General features: G+C 43.6%; 1 protein-coding gene across 1 annotated transcript; it reads right to left on the reverse strand.

Moving 5' to 3' along the window:
- Window positions 1–13,316: 13,316 nt before the first annotated feature.
- LOC142212533 (interferon-induced transmembrane protein 5-like) lies at window positions 13,317–18,244 on the reverse strand. The gene is made up of 2 exons (XM_075280493.1): window positions 18,059–18,244; window positions 13,317–13,759 (listed from the first exon to the last, which is right to left on the reverse strand). The coding sequence occupies exons 1-2, from the start codon at window positions 18,242–18,244 to the stop codon at window positions 13,538–13,540; spliced, it is 408 nt and encodes a 135-aa protein (XP_075136594.1). The 3' UTR covers window positions 13,317–13,537.
- Window positions 18,245–25,787: the final 7,543 nt, after the last annotated feature.

Here is a 25,787-nt window from a genome sequence, read left to right on the forward strand (position 1 = left end):
GACCTCTTAAAAAAAATCCAAAACTGTGTTAAAAAATTTACTTTTTATTTACTTTTTTATACGTGCGTGTACGGGGATGTATAGGGCGTCTTTTTTTGCGGGACCGGGTGTACTTTGTAGTTCTACCATTTTCGGGAAATATTATTGCTTTGATCACTTTTTATGCAAATTTTTATCAGAATCAAAACAGTGAAAAAAATGGCGGTTTGGCACTTTTGACCATTTTTCCTGCTACGGCGTTTACCGAACAGGAAAAATATTTATATAGCTTTGTAGAGCGGGCGATTTCGGACGCGGGGATACCTAACATGTATGTGTTTCACAGTTTTTAACTACTTTTATATGTGTTCTAGGGAAAGGGGGGTGATTTGAATTTTTAATCCTTTTTATTATTTTTTTTATATTTTTTTTACTTTTATTAAACTTTTTTTTTGCATTTATTAGACCGCCTAGGGGTATTGACATGGGTGGGCGGTGTCGCGGATTGTCAGAGTGGTGGGGGTCGGCAAACATGGCTGCTCCGGAGCGTTAAAGAGAGCCTCCTGGAGTATCGTTAAGGTGAGGGGCAAAGTGGTAAAGTCTATGTATATGAGATTGTGTGGGGTTAGGGGCGAGGCTGTAGAGGGCAATATGAATTTTGGGGCTTGCTATGGTCCAAAGTGTGTGAGATTGCAGAGATGGTGGTGTGAGTTTGGGTTTTGTGGGGGTCCTGGCACAAACATATGTGCGCTATTGTGACGAAAAGTAGCCTATTGTTTAATCGGGTGTATTAACTATGTTTGTGGAAAATTTCAGCCAAATCGGTGGAGCGGTTTTTCCGTGATTGAGGAACAAACATCCGAACATGCAAACATCCAAACCCACAAACCCACAAACTCACAAACTCACAAACTTTCACATTTATAATATTAATAGGATTCAACTCTGATGAGGTTGAGATGTACTGTTCACCGCCTAGAAGAGTAGGACAGCATCCAAAATCCAGGACTGTTCCACTAATATCCAAGACAGTCGGGAGGTATACGGGGAGCTGTAAATCCCTCATCAGGGCTGCTAAGATGACTCAAGTGTCAGATGCCTGAATTGAGAAATAATTATTCTTAATCTTGTTTCACAAAATTATATTTCAATCTACTCAATTTATTCTGCTCCATGGCGTTGAAAAACTTTAATGGTGTTATTGTTAGGGAATTGCCTGTTGAGCAATTCCCCAGTAGCTGCTGATGAAAACTGGAAGGAAGGGAATGACAGAGACTGTGAGTCCTAAGCTCAACCCAGCCCTTATCCCTACCTACTTGCCTCAAGTATCATATGCGGTAGAAGACCACTGGGCGACAGTCCCTTCCTACAAAGAAAGTGATACACAGAACCAGTGGCATAACTAGGAATGGCGGGGCCCCATGGCAAACCTTTAACATGCCCCCCCCCCCCCGACTGATGCCGAAGACCTCGACTGACCTCCTCCTACGCATTCCTGCGCGCTCTATTATGCCCCATAGTGGCCCCTTCACACAGTATTATGTCCGTCCCTCAGTGGCCCCTTCACACAGTATTATGTCCGTCCCTCAGTGGCCCCTTCACACAGTATTATGTCCCTTAGTGGCCCCTGCACACAGTATTATGTCCCTTAGTGGCCCCTGCACACACTATTATCCCCCATAGTGGCCCCTGCACACAGTATTATCCCGCATAGTGGCCCCTGCACACACTATTATCCCGGATAGTGGCCCCTGCACACACTATTATCCCCCATAGTGGCCCCTGCACACAGTATTATCCCCCATAGTGGCTCCAGCACACACTATTATGTCCCACTGTGGACACCCATAAAACTCTGTTACTCACCTATCTCCCGTCTCCTATGCTGTCGGCCTCCGAAGTAGTCCATCTTCAATGACGTCAGACGTCACATGACCCGGGACGCAGATCTGGGTCATGAGACGTCAGACGACTAGGCCGAAGTCTGCATGGATCGTGGAGAGGTAAGTAACAGTGTCCGAAAAGTCCATAGAGTGCGAAAAGACCCCCTAGCGTAATGATAGCAGCGGTAGCGGCTGTCACCGGGCCCCTAATGTCCCGAGCCCTGTGGCAGCTGCCTCTGCTGCTATGGTGGTAGTTACGCCACTGCACAGAACAGGACAATACAAAAAAAAACAAAAGAGAAGTCAGCAAGCCGAGGACAAACCAGTACCTAATCGCAATCCAAAAGGGTAGTCAAAAGCCAAAGAGCAGAGGTCAGTAATACAATATAGAGCAAGGACAAACACTTAGCAAGGTCAGAGACACAATAGCCAGCAACCATGTGTTGGCCGATGACCTGTTTATAGGAAGTCCAGAACCCGCCCCAGGTTTGATTGGTAAATCGGCTGTCAATCACGAGCACACAAAAATTAATCCTAACAGTGGCAACACAGAATGACCAGAGTCTGGGAGCAGGTATCATGAGTGGAGACACCTCCAACGCGGCCAGAGGATGATGCAGGTGTACGAACGGGTGAGAATGTAACAGCTATCTTATGGGCTGCAAAAAGTAAATATGGAGGCCATAATACGCAGCTAATATAATGTTATACAACTAGGGAGACCCCTGTGCTCTAGATAAAAAGTAACACGACCTCAAAATGAGAGGCTGCAACCTATAAATGATCCACAGCACTTGGCGAATAGTCTCACCGTGCCCTCTATTGGTTACTGCTATTATTACTACATTGGATACTAAATGCAAGACAAAACATCATTTATAGTAAAAGTTGGGACTTAACAATATTCCATATGTTTTCATTTTTCTTAAGCGTATAAAAAGATACTGCAGAAATTGCATCGAAGTGCTGTTTGGGAATCCAGCTTTAGGCTCCACATAGTAGCCTTCACATTAGACCCACCATGTGCCCTTTTTGTGCGGCACACTGTAAGCACTCCCCTGTATGATGACCCCTTAGCGATTGCCCACACTATAATGTCCGCTTAGTTTCCCCAGCCATTGTCATGCCCCTTATTTATGATCCCCCTCAATTCTCTTTACACTATAATGCCCCTTAGTGCCCTACACACAGTATAATTTACCCTTAGTGCCCCCACATAGTACAATGCCCTATTAGGGGGTCACAGAGTTAGTAGTGGAGTAGGAGTTAAGGGTTTTCTATTCCATCATTATATTCTACTGTATCAACATACTGAGGATGCAGATATGGTTAAAGTTAGAAGCACGCCAATGGCTACGGGTCAGCACCCTGAAATTCAGGACTGTCCCAACAGATTCAGGATGGGTGAGATGCATGCTATTATATAACATTTTTGCCCAGACAACCCCTTTAAAGGGGTTTTCCCATCTTCCCGTTTCAGCAGTCTGCCTGCAGTCTCTTCTTCTTACTTTCTGTATTCCCCCCTACCTTGCTGAATGGGACACTATGAGCTATCACAATACTTATTCAGATCAGATAATATGCAGGTGCTTGTACAGAACTGACTCAGTGTTATCTATGTGTTTATATAGAGAGATGACAGACTCAGCTTTATCAGCAAACTGCAATTAGCTGAACGGATTGTCCTGCCAGCAGAGCAGAGTAAGTAACATAACTTGTCCTATCACACAGGCCGGTGGTTATGGTAACGCTGTGTAAAGAAGGGGATGAATAAGTTCATATAGCAGGCAAACAAAGCAACATTTCTAAAGCAACATATTTAGGAAAAGTCTTCAATTTACATAAGCTAGCAGTACAGATAGGATCCTTGAGATGGGACAACTCCTTTAAAGGGGTATTCCCATAACTCTTGTTCTGCAGCCTCTGTGCTGTCTTCACTTCCTGGATTTCTCGGCACATTGGTGGGTGGGGTTTCACTTGCTCTGCTATCTGCTATGTTTGCAGTCAGTAATGAGGGATTGGTTGTAAATGCATTACCACAGTATGAGCTGATGTGGAAACTGATGTAGCAGAGCTGGATTTGAGTCAGCTTGCATTACATACAGAGGTAACGGACTCCTTATCTCAGCCCTTATCAGCCAAATTCAATTAAACCGACTGATAAGTGGAAAAGCTGAAGATAGACAGCACAGTAATCCCAGAGCTCTTACCTCCCCCCTCCCCTATCTGAGGAGCTCCGTTGCTTGTCAGCCCCTCCCTCCCCCCCTGAGATCAGGAAGCTAGGTCACTTGGGAAATGAGCAGATAAGCCCAGTGGCCATAGAAATGCAGTGTAAACAATGAAGTGAATAAATTAAGATAGCAGCCAAACAAAGCGGTTTTGATAAAGCAATGTATTTAGGAAAAGTCTTAAATCCACATACACTAGCAGTATAGATAGGATGCTTTTCATGGGACAACCCCTTTAAGTCCAAAATTATTTGGGTAACGTAAGGACTATTTTGATTATCATGAGCAAGGGAAGATAACCTGTTTAAACCTTTGGGGGAGGGGTGGGCGGGGTTAAACGCTCTATACACCTTCTTGCCTTGTCTAATAGGATTGTTGTTTTCTGGTGATCTGTACTTTGACTACAGGACTGTGAGTGAATGTAGGGCAGCCATATTGTCAGGCTATCCATTCTATACGTGGGGATGCAAGATATGAGACAGATATCAGACACCTCATGTAGGAGAAGATAACCCGGCCACAATAAGAAGATCACTATAGAATTTACTTACAATCATGGTCGTAGTTATTGGCCACCAATGAAGACAATAGACTATAGCTACTAAGATGGTTAGAGAAATTTTGTCTATTTATTATGCTTACTTGTATAATGCCATCATATTCCGCAGCTCTTTACAGACATTGACAGTCACTGTCCCATATAGGGCTCACAATCTAAATTCCCTATCAGTATGTCTTTGGGAGGAATCCGGAGGAAACCCATGCAAAGACGGGGAGAATATACAAACTCCTTGAAGATGTTGTCCTTGGCAGGATTCAAACCCAGTACTCCAGCGCTGCAAGGCTAACCACTGAGCCACCGTGCTGCCCTACAGATCTAGATACCGTTCTGTTCACGGGATACCCCTTTAACATCCCATGTTACTCTTGTCCTCTAAATCCCTTTTTTCAGGAATAAAAAATCCAAGAAACATAGAATCAACCTGCCGTCTGAAAAGCGCCATACACCGCGGCGAGTAAACCCCATGTGGGATCACTTAGAGAGGGAATATATAGCTGCGACGGCCCTTTAATTAGAGAACAGGCATCCAGGAGCTCATGGAGTGCGCCCTAAGACAACCACCAGCACGAGACCCCTCCTAAAATACCGGGTACAGGAACATTTATAACATACGGGAACAAAAAAGAAAAAATGTTTACAAGCCGCCGCACGTATAATCATAGAGCTGCCGTACGTTTCGCCTTGGTCAGTTATTTTAGAGACTTCAATCATCTATTTGCGGAGTTTTCGTGCTTAGTGTCATCCTGCATATTCTTATATAAAGGTACATCAGATTTATAGCGATTTTTGGCTGATTTTCCAATGGTATTTGCCTGAGAATAAAATAAAAATTAAAAATGGCTATGGTTGCCTTTAACCCTTTAATTTCATGGGATAGTTTGTATGTTGGTGCTCGGCAACTTATTTCAAAATTAATAACTTTTTTTTATTTCACTGTCGACATAGCTGAGGGCTTGTTCTTTGCTGGGCGAGTTGTACTTTCATGTGGCGCCATATTGGGGTAATTTAGGGGGGTTCCATGTGAAAAAACTCACAATTTTATCATCATTTTTTGCATTTTGTTTTTCATGATGCTTTAAAAATAACACACCGGCTTTGTCCATTGCGATTACTAATTTATATTGGTTTTAATATGGATTACCGCTTTTACAAATAAAACGCTAATTTTTGAAAATAAACGATTTTTTTGGGGAAAGTGAGATGACTAAAATACATTCATTTGCGCATTGTAGTATATTTTTTTTACGGGATACCTAATGTTTTTGTCTTTTTTTTTTTTTTTTAACGTAACTTTATTTTTAACTTTTTTTTTTTTTTTAATTTCTGATCCCCAGTGCAATATACAGCAATATATTGCAATGCAGCACATCACACATAAGCTCCCTATGTGCTGTTGCTCGACCTCCTGGCTGCCATGGTGAGGGATCAAAGGGGTGGCAGGGGAGGGCGATCTTGCCCCTGGGTACCATGATTGCTATTGATCATAACATCTAAGGGCCCCTTCACACTATGGATATGCTGACTGATTCTGAACGTTAAAACATGTTCAGAATCAGTGCATATAAAGCAGATCCCATTCATTTCAATGGGCTGCTTTTTTCTCTACGAGCGCTCCCATTGAAGTGAATGGGAAGCGCTCACGTGTACGGCTCGTGTATGGGCCCCTTCACACGGGGTAAGCGCTCAGATCATTGGATAAGGAACCTCGACTAACATCCAAACAAGTTCCAGCTGCCCTGCAGGCCGAAGGTACAACAGTGTCACCCCGTACTATCCGTCAGCGTCTGAACGAGAAGGGACTGTATGGTAGGAGACCCAGGAAGACCCCACTTCTTACCCAGAGACATAAAAAAGCCAGGCTGGAGTTTGCCAAAACTTACCTGAGAAAGCCAAAAACGTTTTGGAAGAATGTTCTCTGGTCAGATGAGACAAAAGTAGGAAAAGGCATCAACATGGAGTTTACAGGGAAAAAAGAGGCCTTCAAAGAAAAGAACCCGGTCCCTACAGTCAGACATGGCGGAGGTTCCCTGATGTTTTGGGGTTGCTTTGCTGCCTCTGGCACTGGACTGCTTGACCGTGTGCATGGCATTATGAAGTCTGAAGACGACCAACACATTGTGCAGCATCATGTAGGGCCCAGTGTGAGAAAGCTGGGTCTCCCTCAGAGGTCAGGGCTCTTCCAGCAGGACAATGACCCAAAACACACTTCAGGTCAGCACTAGAAAATGGTGGTGAGAGAAAGCCCTGGAGACTTGTAAAGTGGCAGCAATGAGTCCAGCCCTGAATCCCATAGAACACCTGTGGGGGAGGAGAGATCTCTTGATGGCAGTTTGGAGAAGGCCCCCGTCACATCTCAGGGGGGACCGCGAGCAGGAGCCAAAGAAGAATGGTCTAAGATTCCAGCAGAGCCTTGTAAGAAACTCATTGCTGGTTACCGGAAGTGGTTGTGCGCAGTTATTGTGTCTAAAGGTTGTGCTACCAAGTATTAGGCTGAGGGCGCCAATACTTCATTTTTGGAGTTTTGTGTAAAATGATCAATGATTTGACTTTTTTTTCATTCTCTTAATTATTTATTACTAGCTGGTACCCGCGACTTCGTCGTGATTGTAGCAGTGGGTATATACAGGCGGGGGTAAGGTTTTCGTACTGTGTATAAGGTATGGGATATGAAATGTAAGTTTGTATCTTGTTTTGCTATAATTCAGAGAATACGGGAGACTTTTGTGTTGGATGTAATTTGTATTTGAGCTGCTATACGGTGTTGTGAGAAACTTTACATAGTGACTTTGGGACAGAAGTATTTGAAGTTAACCCTTTCCCACCGATGGCATTTTTTGATTTTCGTTTTTGACTCCCCTCCTTCTAAACCCCATAACATTTTTATTTCTCTGCTCCCACAGCCATATGAGGTCTTAATTTTTCTGGGACAAATTTTTCTTCATGATGCCACCATTATTTATTCTATATAATGTACTGGGAAGCAGGGAAAAAATCAGAATGGGGTGGATTTGAAGAAAAAATGCATTTCTGTGACTTTCTTACAGGCTTTGGTTTTACAGCGTTCACTTTGCAGCCACAATGACATGTCCCCTGTATTGTGTGTTTCGTTACGATGCCGGGGATACCAAATTTATATGGTTTTAGTTACATTTTGACCCCTTAAAAAATCCAAAACTGTGTTAAAAAATTTTTTTTTTTGAAAAGTCGTCATATTCCGACAGCCGTAACTTTTTTATACGTCCGTGTACGGGGATGTATAGGGCGTCTTTTTTTGCGGGACCGGGTGTACTTTTTAGTTCTACCATTTTCGGGAAATGTTATTGCTTTGATCACTTTGTATTCAAATTTGTATCAGAATCAAAACAGTGAAAAAACGGCGGTTTGGCACTTTTGACCATTTTTACCGCTACGGCGTTTACCAAACAGGAAAAATATTTGTATAGCTTTGTAGAGCGGGCGATTTCGGACACAGGGATACCTAACATGTATGTGTTTCACAGTTTTTAATTACTTTTATATGTGTTCTAGGGAAAGGGGGGTGATTTGAATTTTTAATCCTTTTTATTTGTTTTAATTTTTTTTTCTCTTTTTGTGAAACTTTTTTTTTTGCATTTATTAGACCGCCTAGGGGTATTGACATGGGTGGGCGGTGTCGTGGATTGTCAGAGCGGTGGGGGTCAGCAAACATGGCTGCTCTGGAGCGTTACAGAGCGCCTCCTGGAGTATCGTTAAGGGGAGGGGCAAAGTGGTAAAGTATATGTATATGTGATTGTGTGGGGTTAGGGGCGAGGCTGAAGAGGGCAATAGGAATTTTGTGGCTTGCTATGGTCCAAAGTGTGTGAGATTGCAGAGATGGTGATGTGAGTTTGGGTTTTGTGGGGGTCCTGGCACAAACGTATGTGCGCTATTGTGACGAAAAGTAGCCTATTGCGCAATCAGGTGTATTAACTATGTTTGTGGAAACTTTCAGCCAAATCGGTCGAGCGGGTTTTGCGTGATTGAGGAACAAACATCCGAACATCCAAACTCACAAACCCACAAACTTTCACATTTATAATATTAATAGGATAGGATAGGATTACCAAAGAGTTTGTGCTTGCAATCATTGTCTGGAAGGACACGAGTATTATCTGACAGAATTGCAGGGGACCAATACTTTTGGCCAACACTGTATAGGAGATAGATGGATGGATAGATAGATAGATAGATAGATAGATAGATAGATAGATAGATAGATAGATAGAAGCCTTTGTGCTGTGTCAGAGTGCTGCTATATTTTTCTGTTTTTATGTATTTTGCTAAGGTAGCTTGCACATGTTCAAATTGGGAGGTGCTGTCTTCTAGATAGATAGATAGATTTATATATATCTAGTAGTAGCCACAACAGGCAGGGAATCTACAAAGTTGTATGATGGGATCCCGGTGTTACTTGTGGACAGTGTGTGGTAATGGGGGCGGCTTCTTTTCGGCACAGACTTACTTTTTACATCTATAAATGTCTTTTTCTAACCCGCAGTTAACATTGTTTATTGATCCCACCGGGGGTCTGGACCTGAGACAGAAGTCTGATTTACTGACTCCACAGCCCTGGATATAGCAGGTCTTTAGGCGTAATGTTATTGTACAGGTGGGGTGGTGGTCAACTAACCAGGAATAACTGGGAGAACAAAAAATAAGTCAGGTCATATGATGGTGGTTAGTGATGGACATGGATGTGATCATGTAAAATAACATCACGTCTAGTATCTTAGAATAAAATGCTGATACATTGGGGGAACTTATTAAGACTGGAATGTCCAAAGCCAGTCTAAATAAAGTCCTTGGCAAGAGTGTGAGGTACCTGGATTATTAAGATGCTCAGGTCATACATCAGGCGTATTCCTGTGTCTCCTTTCCCCCCTTCACAACCACCCACCCAATCGCCCCGCCCCCCTCTTGAAGACCCTGACTGACTGCCCCCCTATTCCTGTACACAGTATTATGCCCCATAGTGGCCCCTGCACACAGTATTATGTCCCATACTGGCCCCTGCACACAGTATTATGCCCCATAGTGGCCCCTGCACACAGTATTATGTCCCATACTGGCCCCTGCACACAGTATTATGCCCCATAGTGGCCCCTGTACACAGTATTATGTCCCATACTGGCCCCTGCACACAGTATTATGCCCCATAGTGGCCCCTGCACACAGTATTATACCCCATAGTGGCCCCTGCACACAGTGTTATGCCCCATAGTGGCCCCTGTACACAGTATTATGCCCCATAGTGGCCCCTGCACACAGTATTATGCCCCATAGTGGCCCCTGTACACAGTATTATGCGCCATAGTAGCTCCTGCACACAGTGTTATGCCCCATAGTGGCCCCTGCACACAGTATTATGCCCCATAGTGGCCCCTGCACACAGTATTATGCCCCATAGTGGCCCCTGTACACAGTATTATGCCCCATAGTGGCCCCTGCACACAGTATTATGCCCCATAGTGGCCCCTGCACACAGTATTATGCCCCATAGTAGCTCCTGCACACAGTATTATCCCCCATAGTGGCCCCTGCACACAGTGTTATGCCCCATAGTGGCCCCTGCACACAGTGTTATGCCCCATAGTGGCCCCTGCACACAGTATTATGCCCCATAGTAGCTCCTGCACACAGTATTATCCCCCATAGTGGCCCCTGCACACAGTGTTATGCCCCATAGTGGCCCCTGCACACAGTATTATGTCCCATACTGGCCCCTGCACACAGTATTATGCCCCACTAGCTGGTACCCGCGACTTCGTCTGCGGTGATTGTAGAAGTGGGTATATACAGGCACAGGTAAGGTTTTCGTACTGTGTATAAGGTATGGGATATGAAATGTAAGTTTGTATCTTGTTTTGCTGTAATTCAGAGAATACGTGAGACTTTTGTGTTGCAGTTACTTTGTATTTGAGCTGCTATATATACAGTGTTGTGAGAAACTTAACATAGTGACTTTGGGACAGAAGTATTTGAAGTTAACCCTTTCCCGCCAATGGCATTTTTTGATTTTGGTTTTTCGTTTTTGACTCCCCTCCTTCTAAAGCCCATAACTTTTTTATTTCTCCGCTCCCAGAGCCATATGAGGTCTTAATTTTTGCGGGACAATTTTTTCTTCCTGATGCCACTATTATTTATTCTATATAATGTGCTGGGAAGCAGGGAAAAAATTCAGAATGGGGTGGATTTGAAGAAAAAATGCATTTCTGCGACTTTCTTACGGGCTTTGTTTTTACAGCGTTCACTGTGCAACCAAAATGACCGGTCCCCTGTATTCTGTGTTTCGTTACGATTCCGGGGATACCAAATGTATTAGGTTTTATTTACATTTTGACCCCTTAAAAAAATCCAAAACTATGTTAAAAATTTTTTTTTTGAAAAGTTGACATATTCCGACAGCCGTAACTTTTTTATACGTGCGTATACGGGGATGTATAGGGCGTCTTTTTTTGCGGGACCGGGTGTACTTCTTAGTTCTACCATTTTCGGGAAATGTTATTGCTTTGATCACTTTTTTTTCAAATTTTTATCAGAATCAAAACAGTGAAAAAACGGCGGTTTGGCACTTTTGACCATTTTTCCCGCTACGGCGCTTACCGAACAGGAAAATTATTGGTATAGCTTTGTAGAGCGGGCGATTTCGGACGCGGGGATACCTAACATGTATGTGTTTCACAGTTTTTAACTACTTTTATATGTGTTCTAGGGAAAGGGGGGTGATTTGAATCTTTAATCCTTTTTATTTGTTTTTATATTTTTTTTTACTTTTTTTAAAACGTTTTTTTTGCATTTATTAGACGGCCTAGGGGTATTGACATGGGCGGGCGGTGTCGCGGATTGTCAGAGCGGTGGGGGTCGGCAAACATGGCTGCTCCGGAGCGTTATAGAGCGCCTCCTGGAGTATCGTTAAGGTGAGGGGCAAAGTGGTAAAGTATATGTATATGTGATTGTGTGGGGTTAGGGGCGAGGCTGTAGAGGGCAATAGGAATTTTGTGGCTTGCTATGGTCCAAAGTGTGTGAGATTACAGAGATGGTGGTGTGAGTTTGGGTTTTGTGGGGGTCCTGGCACAAACGTATGTGCGCTATTGTGACGAAAAGTAGCCTATTACGCAATCAGGTGTATTAACTATGTTTGTGGAAACTTTCAGCCAAATCGGTCGAGCGGGTTTTGCGTGATTGAGGAACAAACATCCGAACATCCAAACTCACAAACCCACAAACTTTCACATTTATAATATTAATAGGATAGTGGCCCCTACACACAGTATTATCCCCCATAGTGGCCCCTGCACACAGTATTATGTTCCATAGTGTCCCCCTGCACACAGTATTATGCCCCATACTGGCCCCTGCACACAGTATTATGCCCCATAGTGGCCCCTACACACAGTATTATCCCCCATAGTTGCCCCTGCACACAGTATTATGACCCATTGTGGACCACCCATGAACAATAGCCACAAGTTTAACAAAAGTTACAAGTATGGTGCAGAACAAACCATGTGGCACATCTGTGCCAGAAAACAGCCCACTCTGGGTTGATAAATTCCTCCAATCATGACCCAATTTTCTTATATTTTTTCTATTTTTTATCGTATAATAACCATTGAGCCTTGACAATCCAAGTTCATCTTGCTCATCTGCCTATTATTGGATTTATATAGGACCACGGAAGGATCAAATAGGCCTTTTCTGCAGGCATGATCTTATACACGGCCAACCCTAATGATACTCTTCCGCAGCCACGTCTCTCTTAAACTCATGTACGAGTGGTCAAGGATAGCTAATGTTCCTATGATCAAAATATTTCCCCTTGCCACCCATATCTGTACAAGAAGTTTGTGTATGGAGACTATTCCCCTGTTCTCGTCTTCCTTCCTACATTGCAATACACACTTGAAAATTCTGATACTCTAGTTATGGACGCCCAAGTGTCTGCAATTGAGGAGAGGCCGACCTAGACTTAGCGGTCCACATTACAGAGCCTGAAGGAGGAGGCTGGAGCTGCATTGCCAGGTATGTTTCTGTATTACTTATTTCAATACATTCGACATTGGGTTCCCCTCCACCCATGCCAAGTACAGAAGATCACCTGGTCCACCACTTGGAGCCATGATAGGATCACCTTTATGGTTTAGTTCAGGGTTATCTCATCTGATTTCCAGGATGTGAATTACTGGCCTGAGAAGGATAGTTTGGGGTGGGAACGTTTCGTAGGACAGGGAGGTGCTCCCTCTCGGTGAGGGAGGTGCAAGATTCTGCCAGGGCCCTCAGGTCACCCTTCAAACGATAAGGTTATATCCAAAGAGGACAACCAGTTTAAGATTATCCCATAAGTAACAATAGCAAACAATAAATTCAAACGTGATATTAATTTTATTGCAAGGAAGTATCATACATAAAATCAATAACATTGATAAGGCCTGTGATAAGAAGGAGGTAAGTTAAAGCGATCTGTGATTTTTGTGTGGGCTAACCATGTGGGCCGCAATGTTTCGTATTTCAGTTTGATGAATAGTCCATGTAATTCTTGACTGTCCATTGAGTTACGTTGTCATATACTGAATACTCAGCATTTCTTAAGGATTCTCTTGGCCTTCTTGGCTCGGCCATTACCACATGATTCTTATTCTGCACTGATGACCCAAAAAAGTGAGAAACAGTCCAACAGTTTCCATGAAGACATAAAGGTTCTGTCTTGGACTTCACCTTGATTTTCACAAAACTAAATGCCTCTACCAATGGGTTGTTTTTTAAGATTGTTCCAACAGTCAATACCAAGAATATTGTTGCTTGTTTTGAACCCACTGAATATATATTGCTTGGTCAGTGTGTAACTATTACTATTGCTTATCTTGTATTCAGTTGTCATCATCGGTACTGCCCATGTAGCCTCGAAGACTGAAGAGGTCAAGGGAAGCATTGACAACCTGTGACAGGTGAAAAATGCCTGTGATCACCAGAGCCAGGATCAAAGCGGGCAGAGTAATATTCCACACTGTGGCCAGTATATTGTAGCATCGGGCCTTCCGACCATAGCGCCGAGCCGCCAGCTCGTTCCCCTGGACCTTCTGGTCTCGTGCCTAGAAGAAAACAGGACACAGGTTATCTTCATGAAGCATTTAATAAAATCAGAACCTCGAGTCACTCATTCTTTACCTTATGGTAAGTTCACATGGGGTTTTTTGGACTGGAACCTGAGGTGGAGGCCGCCTCAGGTTCTGGTCCAATATATGGGTAGCTGCGCCTGGATGCCAGTGCACACTCCGCTCCGGATTAGGCCCAAATGAATGGGCCTAGATGGGAGGGAGTGTCTTCAGGCGGATGTCGCGAGGACCAGAACAAACGGCTCCCGGAAAAAGTCTTCCCATAAGCAAGAAGAAAGGTAGAAGGTGGAAGAAAATCCACCAATTTTTGTAAGACTGTCCAAGCACCTACAGTAGCCTCCCACCATCAGATGTCAGGAGACACGAGGATCATTCATGTTTATTGCTTTACTTTTTATATTTAAGATGCATAAAATATAAAATAGTGATGAATTAACCTGACATTTAAGTGATATTTCGGAAATTTGTGAAAGCTGGTTTTACAACCTTATATATAGTTACCCGAAAATTACTATTTTCTGCTACAAACGGGATACACAAGGATGAACAAACAGCTCATAGTGCTAAAAATAATTCCTATGGCTTCACCCAAGATAACTAGCCCCTTGTATATCGAGTGTATTATTACGTACAACATGTCGTAATTGGTGGGAACACCTATAAAGTATATAAAGACTGTGTGCCTACATTTCCAGAATTTTTTTATTCATATATTATCATACTGTATTAAAGATAGGCGCCTGATTCTTTAACTATTTCCTATGTCTCTACTTCTCTCTTTGCTGACAGATCCATTTACAATTACGTCTATGGAGAGGGGAGTGGGAAGACAAGGGAGACAGAGCACAGAGAGACTGTCTATAATATCTAATGAGTCATGAGCTCTGCTCTGAGTGTCTCTTATTTCTCTGTCTCAAGGAGGTATCCATCTCTTTCCCTCTCCATAGACTTCTATTACCTGTTCCCATCAGAACACATTACCCCTGTCCATTCAGTTCAATGGGATCCATAGGAGATAGCCAAAGTGGGGGGCTGAACTAATTGGAATAAATCGAAATAAATGGAGCAGAGGCACAAATTTCGGAAACTTCCCATCCTGATTCGGACAGCCACCAATCAACAAGTTACCTGCTATCCTGTAGATAGGAGGCTTATTTTTTTCTTATCACAATACCCTTTAAAGATGGACAGATCTTTGATCTGGAGTAGGGAAATAAGTAATGGAGCACTTTTATGTAATAAAATATATCACAAAATTTACTAATATCACCTTCATAAGGTTTCGGTTTGCTGTTAGAGGTGACTGGCACTGTGCAGAATTTCTTGTATGAGCATCTGCTCAATCTTAAAACACTTGTCTATCATGTGTGATCTTATCTTTCAGCACTGCCTTCTGGTGAACCAGTGGATGCCCCTTCTGCCCCGTCCATGGGTCACCGACAAATACAGAACATTCTTCTACAGCTGAATTCTAGATGATTGTTAGGTTCCTGGAGCATATGGCCACAAAATGACAGAGAAGCAAAACCGCAAGACATCCCACTGATGTAATTAAAAGCTGCTTTATTCCATTGGACTATATTTTTGACATGCCACCGAAGCTGCTAAAATGATATGGCAGTGTCCTTTCTTGTTTGTCCTTCAATTTCCATTGAAGGTTGGCTATGAGCAGGTCAAAGCGAAGCCTTGTAAATAGCCATAGCCAGGTTAAGGAGTGGAACGGTTTCATATGGTCGGTAGACATGAGACAAGTCTCGAATGATCAAGTCTAGAATGTTCATTGGAATTGTAAATCTTGAATGGGTGCAGAAGACATGTATGAAGAGAATTCTGACTAAAGGATATTCCTCCACCTGACATGGAGAACCATTGGTGGCTTTTGAACAAAGACCCTAGAAAACTCTAGAATCATAAACTTATGGTTTATGAGAGATTATCGTCTTACAAGTACCTGGTCTTAGACAACATGGACTAGCGGTTAAATGCAGAATGGGGATATAGGAAGGACACCAGCAGAATGTACTTTCTGCGACAAGTGTGGTCCTTTGAAGTCTGCAGTAGACTCCTGGAAGTCTTCTACCTCTCTGTAGTGGCTGGAGTTCTGTTCCTTGGTGTCACCGCAAAGGGAGGCAAAGAGTGTCTGACATAAGGAAAATGGACAAACTGATAAGGAGGACCAGTTCTCTGTGATTGGTATTGAGCTGGACTCCTGAGATGATGTGCTAACATGGAGGACTCTTTAACAACTCTTATCAATCATAGATAACTCCCTGTACCCTCTCCACCATTCAGTGACTGAACAGAGCAACTTTAGCAAGTCTCAGTAACACTAGGCAGTGGCATAACTAGGATTGGCGGGGCACCATGGCGAACATTTGACATGTCCCCCCTCCCTGACTGATTTTTCCCCCCAAAGACCCTGACCACCCACCACCACCCCCGCATTCCTGCACACACTATTATACCCCATAGTGGCCCCTGCATACAATATTATGCCCCATAGTAGCCCCTGCACACAATATTATGCCCCATAGTGGCCCCTGCATACAGTATTATGCCCTATAGTGGCCCCTGCACACAATATTATGCCCCATAGTGGCCCCTGCACACAATATTATGCCCCATAGTGGCCCCTGCATACAGTATTACGCCCCATAGTGGCCCCTAAACACAGTATTATGCCCCATAGTGTCCTTTGCACACACTATTATTGCCCCATTTTGGACCAGCCATATAACAATATGCATATAATAATTATTATTATAATTTGGGGTCTTTTCAGAACCCAGAGTATAATAATTGTAGACCCAGGGGAGGATACAAATACAAAAAACAATATTACTTACCTCTCCTGGGCTCCAGAACACTCCCCGCTGATGTCAGCCATCTTCAATTATGGAAGAGATGTCACTTGGAGCCAGTCTTGCGTTGCAACACATAATGACCCAAGCCCAACCTATGTGAGTAAGTAGGCCTGAAATCTTCCGGAGCCCAGGAGAGGTAAGTAACAGTGTTTTTTATGTTCCCTCATCCTATCCTATCTTATCTCATCCCATCCTATCTCATCCTATCCTATCTTATCTCATCCCATCCTAAATCATCCTATCCTATCTCATCCCACCCCATCCTGTCCTGTAATGTAGCAGAGAAGATCTGTCATTGTATAACCCCATGATTCGTGCTTATCTACATGATGTCAGCTGACAGAATATCATGTATTAGGTACTGTACATATTGTCTTTTGTATTTTTTTTCCATTGCCTAAATATTTTGAGTTTTTGTCCCAAAAAGAGAAAAAAAAACATTTTTTTCTCTGGTAATTTATTTCCTTTTAGCTCCACCCCATAGTCTCCATAACAAAAAGCTGCACCGTACTGTAAGCCAAGTATCGGTCTATACCTAGAGGGTTCGCATTTCATTTTACATTTACCTCTCTCTTGTTGGTCGTCACCTTGTAAGGCCAAATTCACACATTCACATTCAGTCCAGGAGACATGAAATTTCCCCACTGTGGGACTATTAAAGGATTATCTTATCTTATATGATGGCAGAATTTACAGGCCAGACTGCTGCTCAGATGATCTGAACTTGCAGCATGACAGAGATGGATGATAGCATAAGGTCATTTCATCTGAGCCCCAGTTGGACAGGGAAATGCGGCCATCACACGGATTATGCTTCCTGGTCTGGACATCGCCATATGATTTTGGCCTTCATTTATGATCTTTTGTGTATGTTAATTATGCACATATAATAAAGCTATAATATGTCCCGCAACTCAGTTTTTCTGTATACCAGTCTGACATGACTGGTGGCCCCAACGTGGCCCAAACCCACCATATGTGGTAAAATTCTGATGAATAAAGGGACAACTCTGGCACCGCTTATTAGAAACAATGGAAACGGCAATACCTGGCTGATCTATTGTCCCTGCCTTTAGTAGACGCTAGATTGCCGATGAGTCTTATGAAAATAATCAGCCATATTTCTCCCAATGCCCCATACACATGCACACTCAGTTCGGTAAAGCATGCCTATGCTCTGGTGTCTTATCTATGGCGTCTTATCTAACCAGTAACATAGGAATGGCATAAATAAAGAAACCAGTGCAGAAATAGAAGACGAGATAGATAGATAGATAGATAGATAGATAGATAGATAGATAGAGATAGATAGATAGATAGATAGATAGATAGATAGATAGATAGATAGATAGATAGATAGCATTGACCACTATCAAGTTAGGCCCAAAAACTGAACTGTGTTTTTTCTCACCTTGACAGAGTAGACCAATGCCATAAATCCGAGGCAGAAGAGGTTGAGGTACACGGTATTACACACGGACCACAGCAGGTGATCTCTAGGACCTGTGGGCGCCCCAATGTCCACCACGGTGTGGGCATTATCTGGCTTGTTGGGGTGGTTCATGAAAATATCTTCACGGGGGTAGGAGGTGTCCATTTGTGACGAGGAGATGGGTAAATATCGTAGATAGTGTGATGGACTTCAAGACTGGGGTGATGAGAAGGAGGAGGGAGGGTTGTATAGGAATCAGACGCCTGAGAAGGGAGTTACGTGGAGGTAGATAGAAGAGATAATGGAAGGAACAGGTGGAGAAGGAGAAGATGTAGAGGAGCTGCCAGTCAGGGTGATGTCTGGGAAGGGAGTGATTGTCATGTATGTCCTCTTTATAAGCAGCACTCCACAGGCTACGTCTGTCCCCTCCCTTGCTTCTATTACAGGGTCCCTTTCACTACATACTCATTTTGGTCACCCTGTAGCTGTTTTTGCCTTCTCTGTTTACTGAGCCCGCCCGAGCTTCATATTCCAGATTTGTTTCTATCAGTCTGATGCAATTCATACGATTCACTTCTATGTGAGTTACATAAAGTCAGCAATGTCCGTCCGCCGCACTTTCATGGACTTTCTGTCCCTATCATACCTATACGAAAAAGGCCAGCGTTTCCGTAAGACTTGCTGCATTGAAATCGCAGCATTTCCAATGCGGATACTTTTCTGCAATGTGGGAGTGAGATTAGCCAGAATCCCATCCACTTTGTAAAACGCCACGGTTTTTGCCATATTTCCGCAGCATTTTCGCAATGTGGGGCTCTGGCCTAAAGGGCTGTTTTAGTTTCTTGTAGTGATGACCTATCCTTATGATAGGTAACTAATAAGAGATGAGGAGGGTTCCAACACCTGGGACCCCTACTGATCAGCTGTGCGGGCACCTTGACCCTATCACTAATACATGTCCATGAAAAACGCTTGTGTCACTCCAATCTAGGACTTATTCATACAACAGTAAATAATGACCGCGTGACAGTAAAACTCTAGACTGTCCATAGGTTTACTGACACGTCTATTTTTATGTCCATCATAATGGACAAATGGTTTGTCAAAAAACCAGACATGTGAATAGACCCCATAGTCAATGTCACACACGGCCTGTGAATAGGCCCTTACTGAGGAGGAATAGTGAAGATTTTGACAGTTTTTTTTAAGTAAAAATTAACTATGTAAGGCCTGGTTCACATCTGTGTTCGGTATTCTGTTCGGGGAGTCTGCTTGGGGATCCCCCAAATGGAAACCTATATGCGTTAAGAAGTGGATAGCTAGGAAAGCACACGGACCCCATAGACTATAATGCGATTGTAAGCTTTTAAGAGCAGAAAGTCATGTCTTATATTTATCTGTAACCCCTTAATGACTGCACACATTTTAGTTCTCACATTATTGGGCAATGAGCTGGTATAGATCGGAGACGCTTAGGTCCTTTCTACATATTTGACATTATTTATGCTGAGTTTCAGGCCAGCTGCTCTGTGTTCCATAAGTTTTTAGGTGAAGTGTTGGACTGGTTAAGTCTTAAAGTGTAACATATATATATATATATATATATATATATATATATATATATATATATATATACACACAGTATATATAAAGAGAAAATAGAATACTAGAAAAATAAAGACATTTATTGAAGAATATATAATATATATACTGTATATATATGTATACTTTACATATAAATAAATTCTCTATCTATCCTTGCCATTGGAATACTGGCACACCACCTGGATACATTGCTCCTGTGACTGGCATGTGACTGGCATGCGGCTGATCAGCTGCGGCACCTGCACTGACTGTTATGACTTGTTATGATTTGAATTCTCGGCTCACTTGTTACTGAGCTGTCAGACAGAGCGGTAGCAGGATTTTGCGTCTCGTGTTTCACGAGGAGCGACTTTGGATTGCGTTGGATTGCGGAGCCGCCAGGCACTTCATTGTTCTCTGTATTGTATTGTCTGCTGTTCTGTGTGTGTCTGTCAGTGGTTTTGTGTCGTTGTGTTATTTTTTTTGCAGGTACCATCTTCACCAGCGATTGGTAAGTCCTAATCCACACACTATATACACTACACACAGGGTCATACAGCCATAGCACACAGTGTATATATGCAGAGGTGACCTGTAACCAGTTTGGCCTCTATAGACCCGTCCATCACACTATAGATAACTAGCACATATACAGCGCCATGCACAGGGTTATTCAATAGAGAGGGCGCTGATGGACATATATATGGGTATATACTCCTCCATAAGGGGTCATTTTGTAACTGAACAGGGAAGCTGTCTGTATTCCACAAGGGGGCAGCACTGCTCAGCGGGGACAACCACAATGCCGGGCTTATTACAGTATATTAGTAAATGCTCACTGATGTTTCCAGCACATTTGTTACAGTTAGGCTAAAATGGCCGACATATTTTACACATCCGTGTTCACACTGTGTTTTTTGCTTCAATTTTCCATGTGTCTGGGATATTAATTAGTTACAGTGATGAGGTCATGTGACTGGTATGTGATGGGCATGTGCTGGGCACTACCTGGCACATCTATAGTACTGGCAAATTCTAATGTGAATTGGATCTTAAAGAGGTTTTCCCACAATTCCCCCTCATTCTCTATCCAAAGGGGTGTTACAAGTATCTGACCACTGGGGGGGTCTCACCACTGGGGGGTCATTGTTTTGGAGGGGGGGGGGGGGGGGTTTGTGCTACTCCTTTGACCATGTGTTATAAATAACCCGTCCCCTTTATTCTATGGTTCCGTACGATTACATTGCTACCACAGATCTGTAACTTTTCTATGTTTGTTACTTTTGTGCAATAAAAAATGTTTTTTAAATAAAATAGTTATTTTTTGTGTCGTCGCATTACCAGAGAAATAACATCTTTATTTCCTAGCGTCGCTGCAGGTCGGCTTGTTGTGGTGAAACAAGTCACATAAGGGGGAGTTCACACGATGTAACGTGCCGCCTGATGTGGCACGTATACGGCGTGTGAGACTTTGCGCGCCGTAAAAGCTCACATTGATTTCAATGGGAGCCTGGATCATATACGCCGCGTTATATTGCGGCCGCAAAATAACGCGGCGTGTACGATCCGAACTCCCATTGAAATCAATGGGAGCGTATACGGCGCGCAAACTCTCACACGCCGTATACGTACCACATCACGCGGCACGTTACATCGTGTGAACGCACCCTAATAGAACCACTTTGAGGTCCATGGGGGGGACGGGGGGCAAAATATGACACTGTTACAAAGATCTGGCTGCTCATATTTTGCCATGGAAATTTCAGCCTCCATTGCTAAGATATTCATTTATTTAACAATATGCAATTGACCAAACTGGAGCACCGAGGGCAGTTTTATTGTTCCAAACTGCTGCCCCCCCACATTGCTCTAATACGCCCCCACCTCTCTATGAGTGACAGGGAGAGCGATGCTGAAATCTCACCCGGCCCTGTGTTCTCACATTCACACTGGTGAATTAGAGCAATATGGGGCCTAGCAGTTTGGAGCAACAGAGCCGCCCTCAGTGCTCCAGACTGTTCATTTACATATTGTAAAAATATTAATATCTCATCAATGAAGGCAGAAATTTACATAGGTCAGGCTCACCTGCAGGGTCGGAATGGCCCACCGGGGAACACAAACACCTACAGTGCCCCTCAGTGGTGAACCTAGCCTCTCTGCTGCCTGAGGCGGGCGATCGAAAGACGCCCCCCCCCCCCCCCTCCCGGAGGGGGGGTGATGTTCATCTTTTGATCGTCAGCCAAAGACAGCAGGGGGGGGGGGACATTGCAATAAATACAATGCAGTAATACTCACAGGGGACGTCTCCCCACATTTCTAGTCTCTTCCCTTTGGACCGCCATGACCTCTTCTTCCAGCTGTGATTTGACTCTGTAAAGTTTGAAACATAGACATCTTTGACTTCTCAATTCTCCACGCACCCAACCCCTATATATGTATATATATATATCCATCAGCGGCCCCTGCAGCCTATATTATGCCCCACAGTGGCACAATAGAGGTTGCAGGGGGGCTGCTGTGGGGCATAATAGAGGTTACAGGGGCCACAGTGGAACCTTCAAGCTCTATTATGCCCCACAGTTGCACACCCATGAACTATTATTATACTGAGGGGTCTTTTCAGACCCCTGAGTATAATAATCGGAGCCCCAGGGGAGATGAGGGAACATAATAAACACTGTTACTCACCTCTCTGGGACCCGATGTTAAAGAGGACCATTCATGGGTTTGGGCAAAGGCAGTTCTATATACTGCTGGAAAGCTGACAGTGCGCTAAATTCAGCGCACTATTGGCTTTCCCGATCTGTGCCCCGGGTGAAGAGCTATTGGTGCCGGTACCGTAACTCTTCACAGTCAGAAGGGCGTTCCTGACAGTCTGTCATGAACGTCCTTCTTCCCAGCAGCGCCTATAGTGCTGTGCGAGCCCCCTCCCTCTGCTCACAGTACTCATCCATAGAAGAGCACTATCAGGAGGGGAGGGAGCGTTCCTCCCCGCTCACACAGTACAGCGATATAGGCGCTGCTGGGAAGAAGGACGTTCCTGACAGACTGTCAGGAACGCCCTTCTGACTGTGAAAAGTTACGATACCGGCACCAATAGCTCTTCACCCGGGGCACAGATCGGGAAAGCTGACAGTGCGCTGAATTCAGCGCACTATCAGCTTTCCAGCGGTATATAAAACTGCCAGTGCCCAAACCCATGAAAGTTCCTCTTTAATGCTGGCAGGCTTCGGGCCTATATGGTAATGCCCAGAAATCACGTGGTCTGAGATTTTACCATATAGGCCCGAAGCCTGCCCTAGCTGTACCATACAGGCCAAAGCCTGTGTTAGCAGTAACAGGCTATTACTACTAGCACAGGCTTCGGGCCTATATGGTACTGCTAGGGCAGGCTTTGGGCCTATATGGTAATATTCCAGACCACGTGACGTCTGTGCATTACCATATAGGCCCAAAGCCTGCTAGGAGTAACATCGGATCCCGGAGAGGTGAGTAACACTGTTTATTATGTTCCCTCACCTCCCCTGGGGCTCTGATTATTATACTCGGAGGTCTGAAAAGACCCCCGGGTATAATAATGGCGGTAGTGGAATCGCGGCCTGCCCGGGCCTACTCACTGCCGGCCTCTGTGGCCTATAGTACAAGGGGAAGCGGGGGCGGCGGTGAGCAGGTCTGGGGAGGTAGGTAAATAGGCCGCTACCTGCTGGAGATACTCCAGCAGGTAGCGGCCTATTATAAAACAAAAAAAGAAGTTTTATACTTACCGATCTTGTTGTTGCTCCCGCCGCCTCCGTGATCCTCTTCTCCTGCATGCTGACGTCTGCGTAGGCGGCGTTACTAGGCCCCCTACGCACGCTGATACGTACTCAGATGTCTAGGTATCAGCGAGCGTCATCACGTGTGACGCCGCCCACGTTGATACCTAGACGTCTGAGTACGTATCAGCGTGCATAGGCGGCCTAGTAACGCCGCCTACACAGATGTCTGAACCAGCGCAGAGAGAAGCAGCTCTCCTGCGCTGGTTCAAAGTAAAAAAAAAAAAAAAAAGTAATAAAAGAAAAAAAAAAGTCGCCCGTGCGCCGCCCCCCTCCCGTGTGCCGCCCGAAGTGGCCGCCTCACGTCGCCTCATTAGAGGTGCGGCGCTGGTGCCCCTATAGGTATAATGGAAGCCGAAAGTCCACAGAGGAAAACTCTGTGGAATTTCTGCAAAAAGCGCTTTTTTGCTGCAGGACGCTGTGTTAGGCCTTATCCTTATATTGTTATGTACAGTATATTGAGATGATAAAGAGAAGCTTTCATGAGTTGGGGCACATGGGTTTAATCCACCGCTCGAAAGCCGACTTCCCGTACTGTGCCCCTGGTGAAGAGCTATGGATGCCGGTTCTTCACTGTCAGAAGGGCGTTTCTGACAGTCAGTCAGGAATGACCTTCCTCACAGCAGCGTCTTATAGCACTGAACTATGAGAACGGTGAGGAACGCCCCCTCCCCTCCTGATAGTACTCGTCCATAGACTAGTACTGGGCGGGGGGAGAGGGTTTTCCTCATGGTTCAGCGTCATGGCGGACTGACTACGGTACCGGCACCGATAGCTCTCCACCAGGGGCACAGAATGGGAAAGCCGATAGTACGATAGAAACTGAATTCAGCGCACTGTTGGCTTTCTAGCAGTATATTAACCCCTTCCCGCTGATGGCATTTTTTGATTTTCGTTTTTGACTCCCCTCCTTCTAAACCCCATAACTTTTTAATTTCTCTGCTCCCAGAGTCATATGAGGTCTTAATCTTTGCGGGACAAATTTTTCTTCATGATGCCACCATTAATTATTCTATATAATGTACTGGGAAGCTGGAAAAAAAATCAGAATGGGGTGGATTTGAAGAAAAAATGCATTTCTGCGACTTTCTTACGGGCTTCGGTTTTACGGCGTTCACTGTGCAGCCAAAATGACATGTCCCCTGTATTCTGTGTTTCGGTACAATTCCGGGGATACCAAATTTATATGGTTTTATTTACATTTTAACCCCTTAAAAAAATCCAAAACTGTGTTAGAAATTTTTTTTTTCTAAAAGTCATCATATTCTGACAGCCGTAACTTTATTATACGTCAGTGTACGGGGATGCATAGGGCGTCTTTTTTGCGGGGCCGGGTGTACTTTTTAGTTCTACCATTTTCGGGAAATGCTTTTGCTTTGATCACTTTTTATTCAAATTTTTGTCAGAATCAAAACAGATTAAAAAAAACGGCGGTTTGGCACTTTTGACTATTTTTCCTGCTACGGCGTTTACCGAACAGGAAAAATATTTTTAGCGATTTATAGAGCGGGCAATTTCGGACACAGGGATACCTAACATGTAGGTGTTTTACAGTATTTGGGCCCCTTCACACGGCGTAAGTGCTCGGCTCATTCCGAGCCGTACACGCAAGTGCTTCTAAACACTTTCCATTCACTTCAATGGGAGCGCTCGTAAAGCCAGCCAGGTAAGAAGTGTTAGATAAGTAAGATGATATATAGAGTGATAGTTTAGTGTAAGTGTAGTATAATAAGTGTAATAATACAATATAGTATAAAAAAATATATAAAAAGGAAAAAAAAACTAGGTGTATAAGATGATATATAGAGTGATAGTTTAGTGTAAGTGTAGTTCTAAAAAAAAATAGTATTAGATTGAAAAAAACAAAAAAAAACAAACTATAGATGTATAATATTAGATGTTAGACTTCATATATAAGATAATCTAGATATAACATGTATAAGATTAGCATAGGAATAGTAATGAAAAATATTATAAAAATTGAAAAAAACATAGATTGCTAGAGATTATATATAGAATAGGATTATATACGGCAGGAATAGGATTAGCAGAGGTATAATAAGGACAAAAAAAATGAAAATAAAAAAGCAAAAACAATGTGTAATCTTAGTATAATATAGACTTGTATAGAGTGCATAGGTATAGGTCCACTTAGTGATAGCCATGACATATAGTACAGTATAAGTCAGATAATATAGACATATGGTGTAGATATAATATATACATGTGACAGGGCCCCATCCAGTGTCATCACTGCAGTGAACCAGGGAGTAGCCGATCGCCAGGACTTGGGGTCAGGAAGGAAT

This window comes from Leptodactylus fuscus, chromosome 7 (assembly GCF_031893055.1).
Source record: "Leptodactylus fuscus isolate aLepFus1 chromosome 7, aLepFus1.hap2, whole genome shotgun sequence".
Lineage (NCBI taxonomy): Eukaryota > Metazoa > Chordata > Amphibia > Anura > Leptodactylidae > Leptodactylus > Leptodactylus fuscus.

Excerpts from the sequence above, each read along its gene's own strand:
- LOC142212533 (XM_075280493.1), bottom strand. The coding sequence starts at position 18,244 with ATGGACACCTCCTACCCCCGTGAAGATATTTTCATGAACCACCCCAAC. Across the intron at positions 13,760-18,058 it reads CATTGGTCTACTCTGTCAAG|GCACGAGACCAGAAGGTCCA; the intron begins GTGAGAAAAAAC and ends GTTTTCTTCTAG.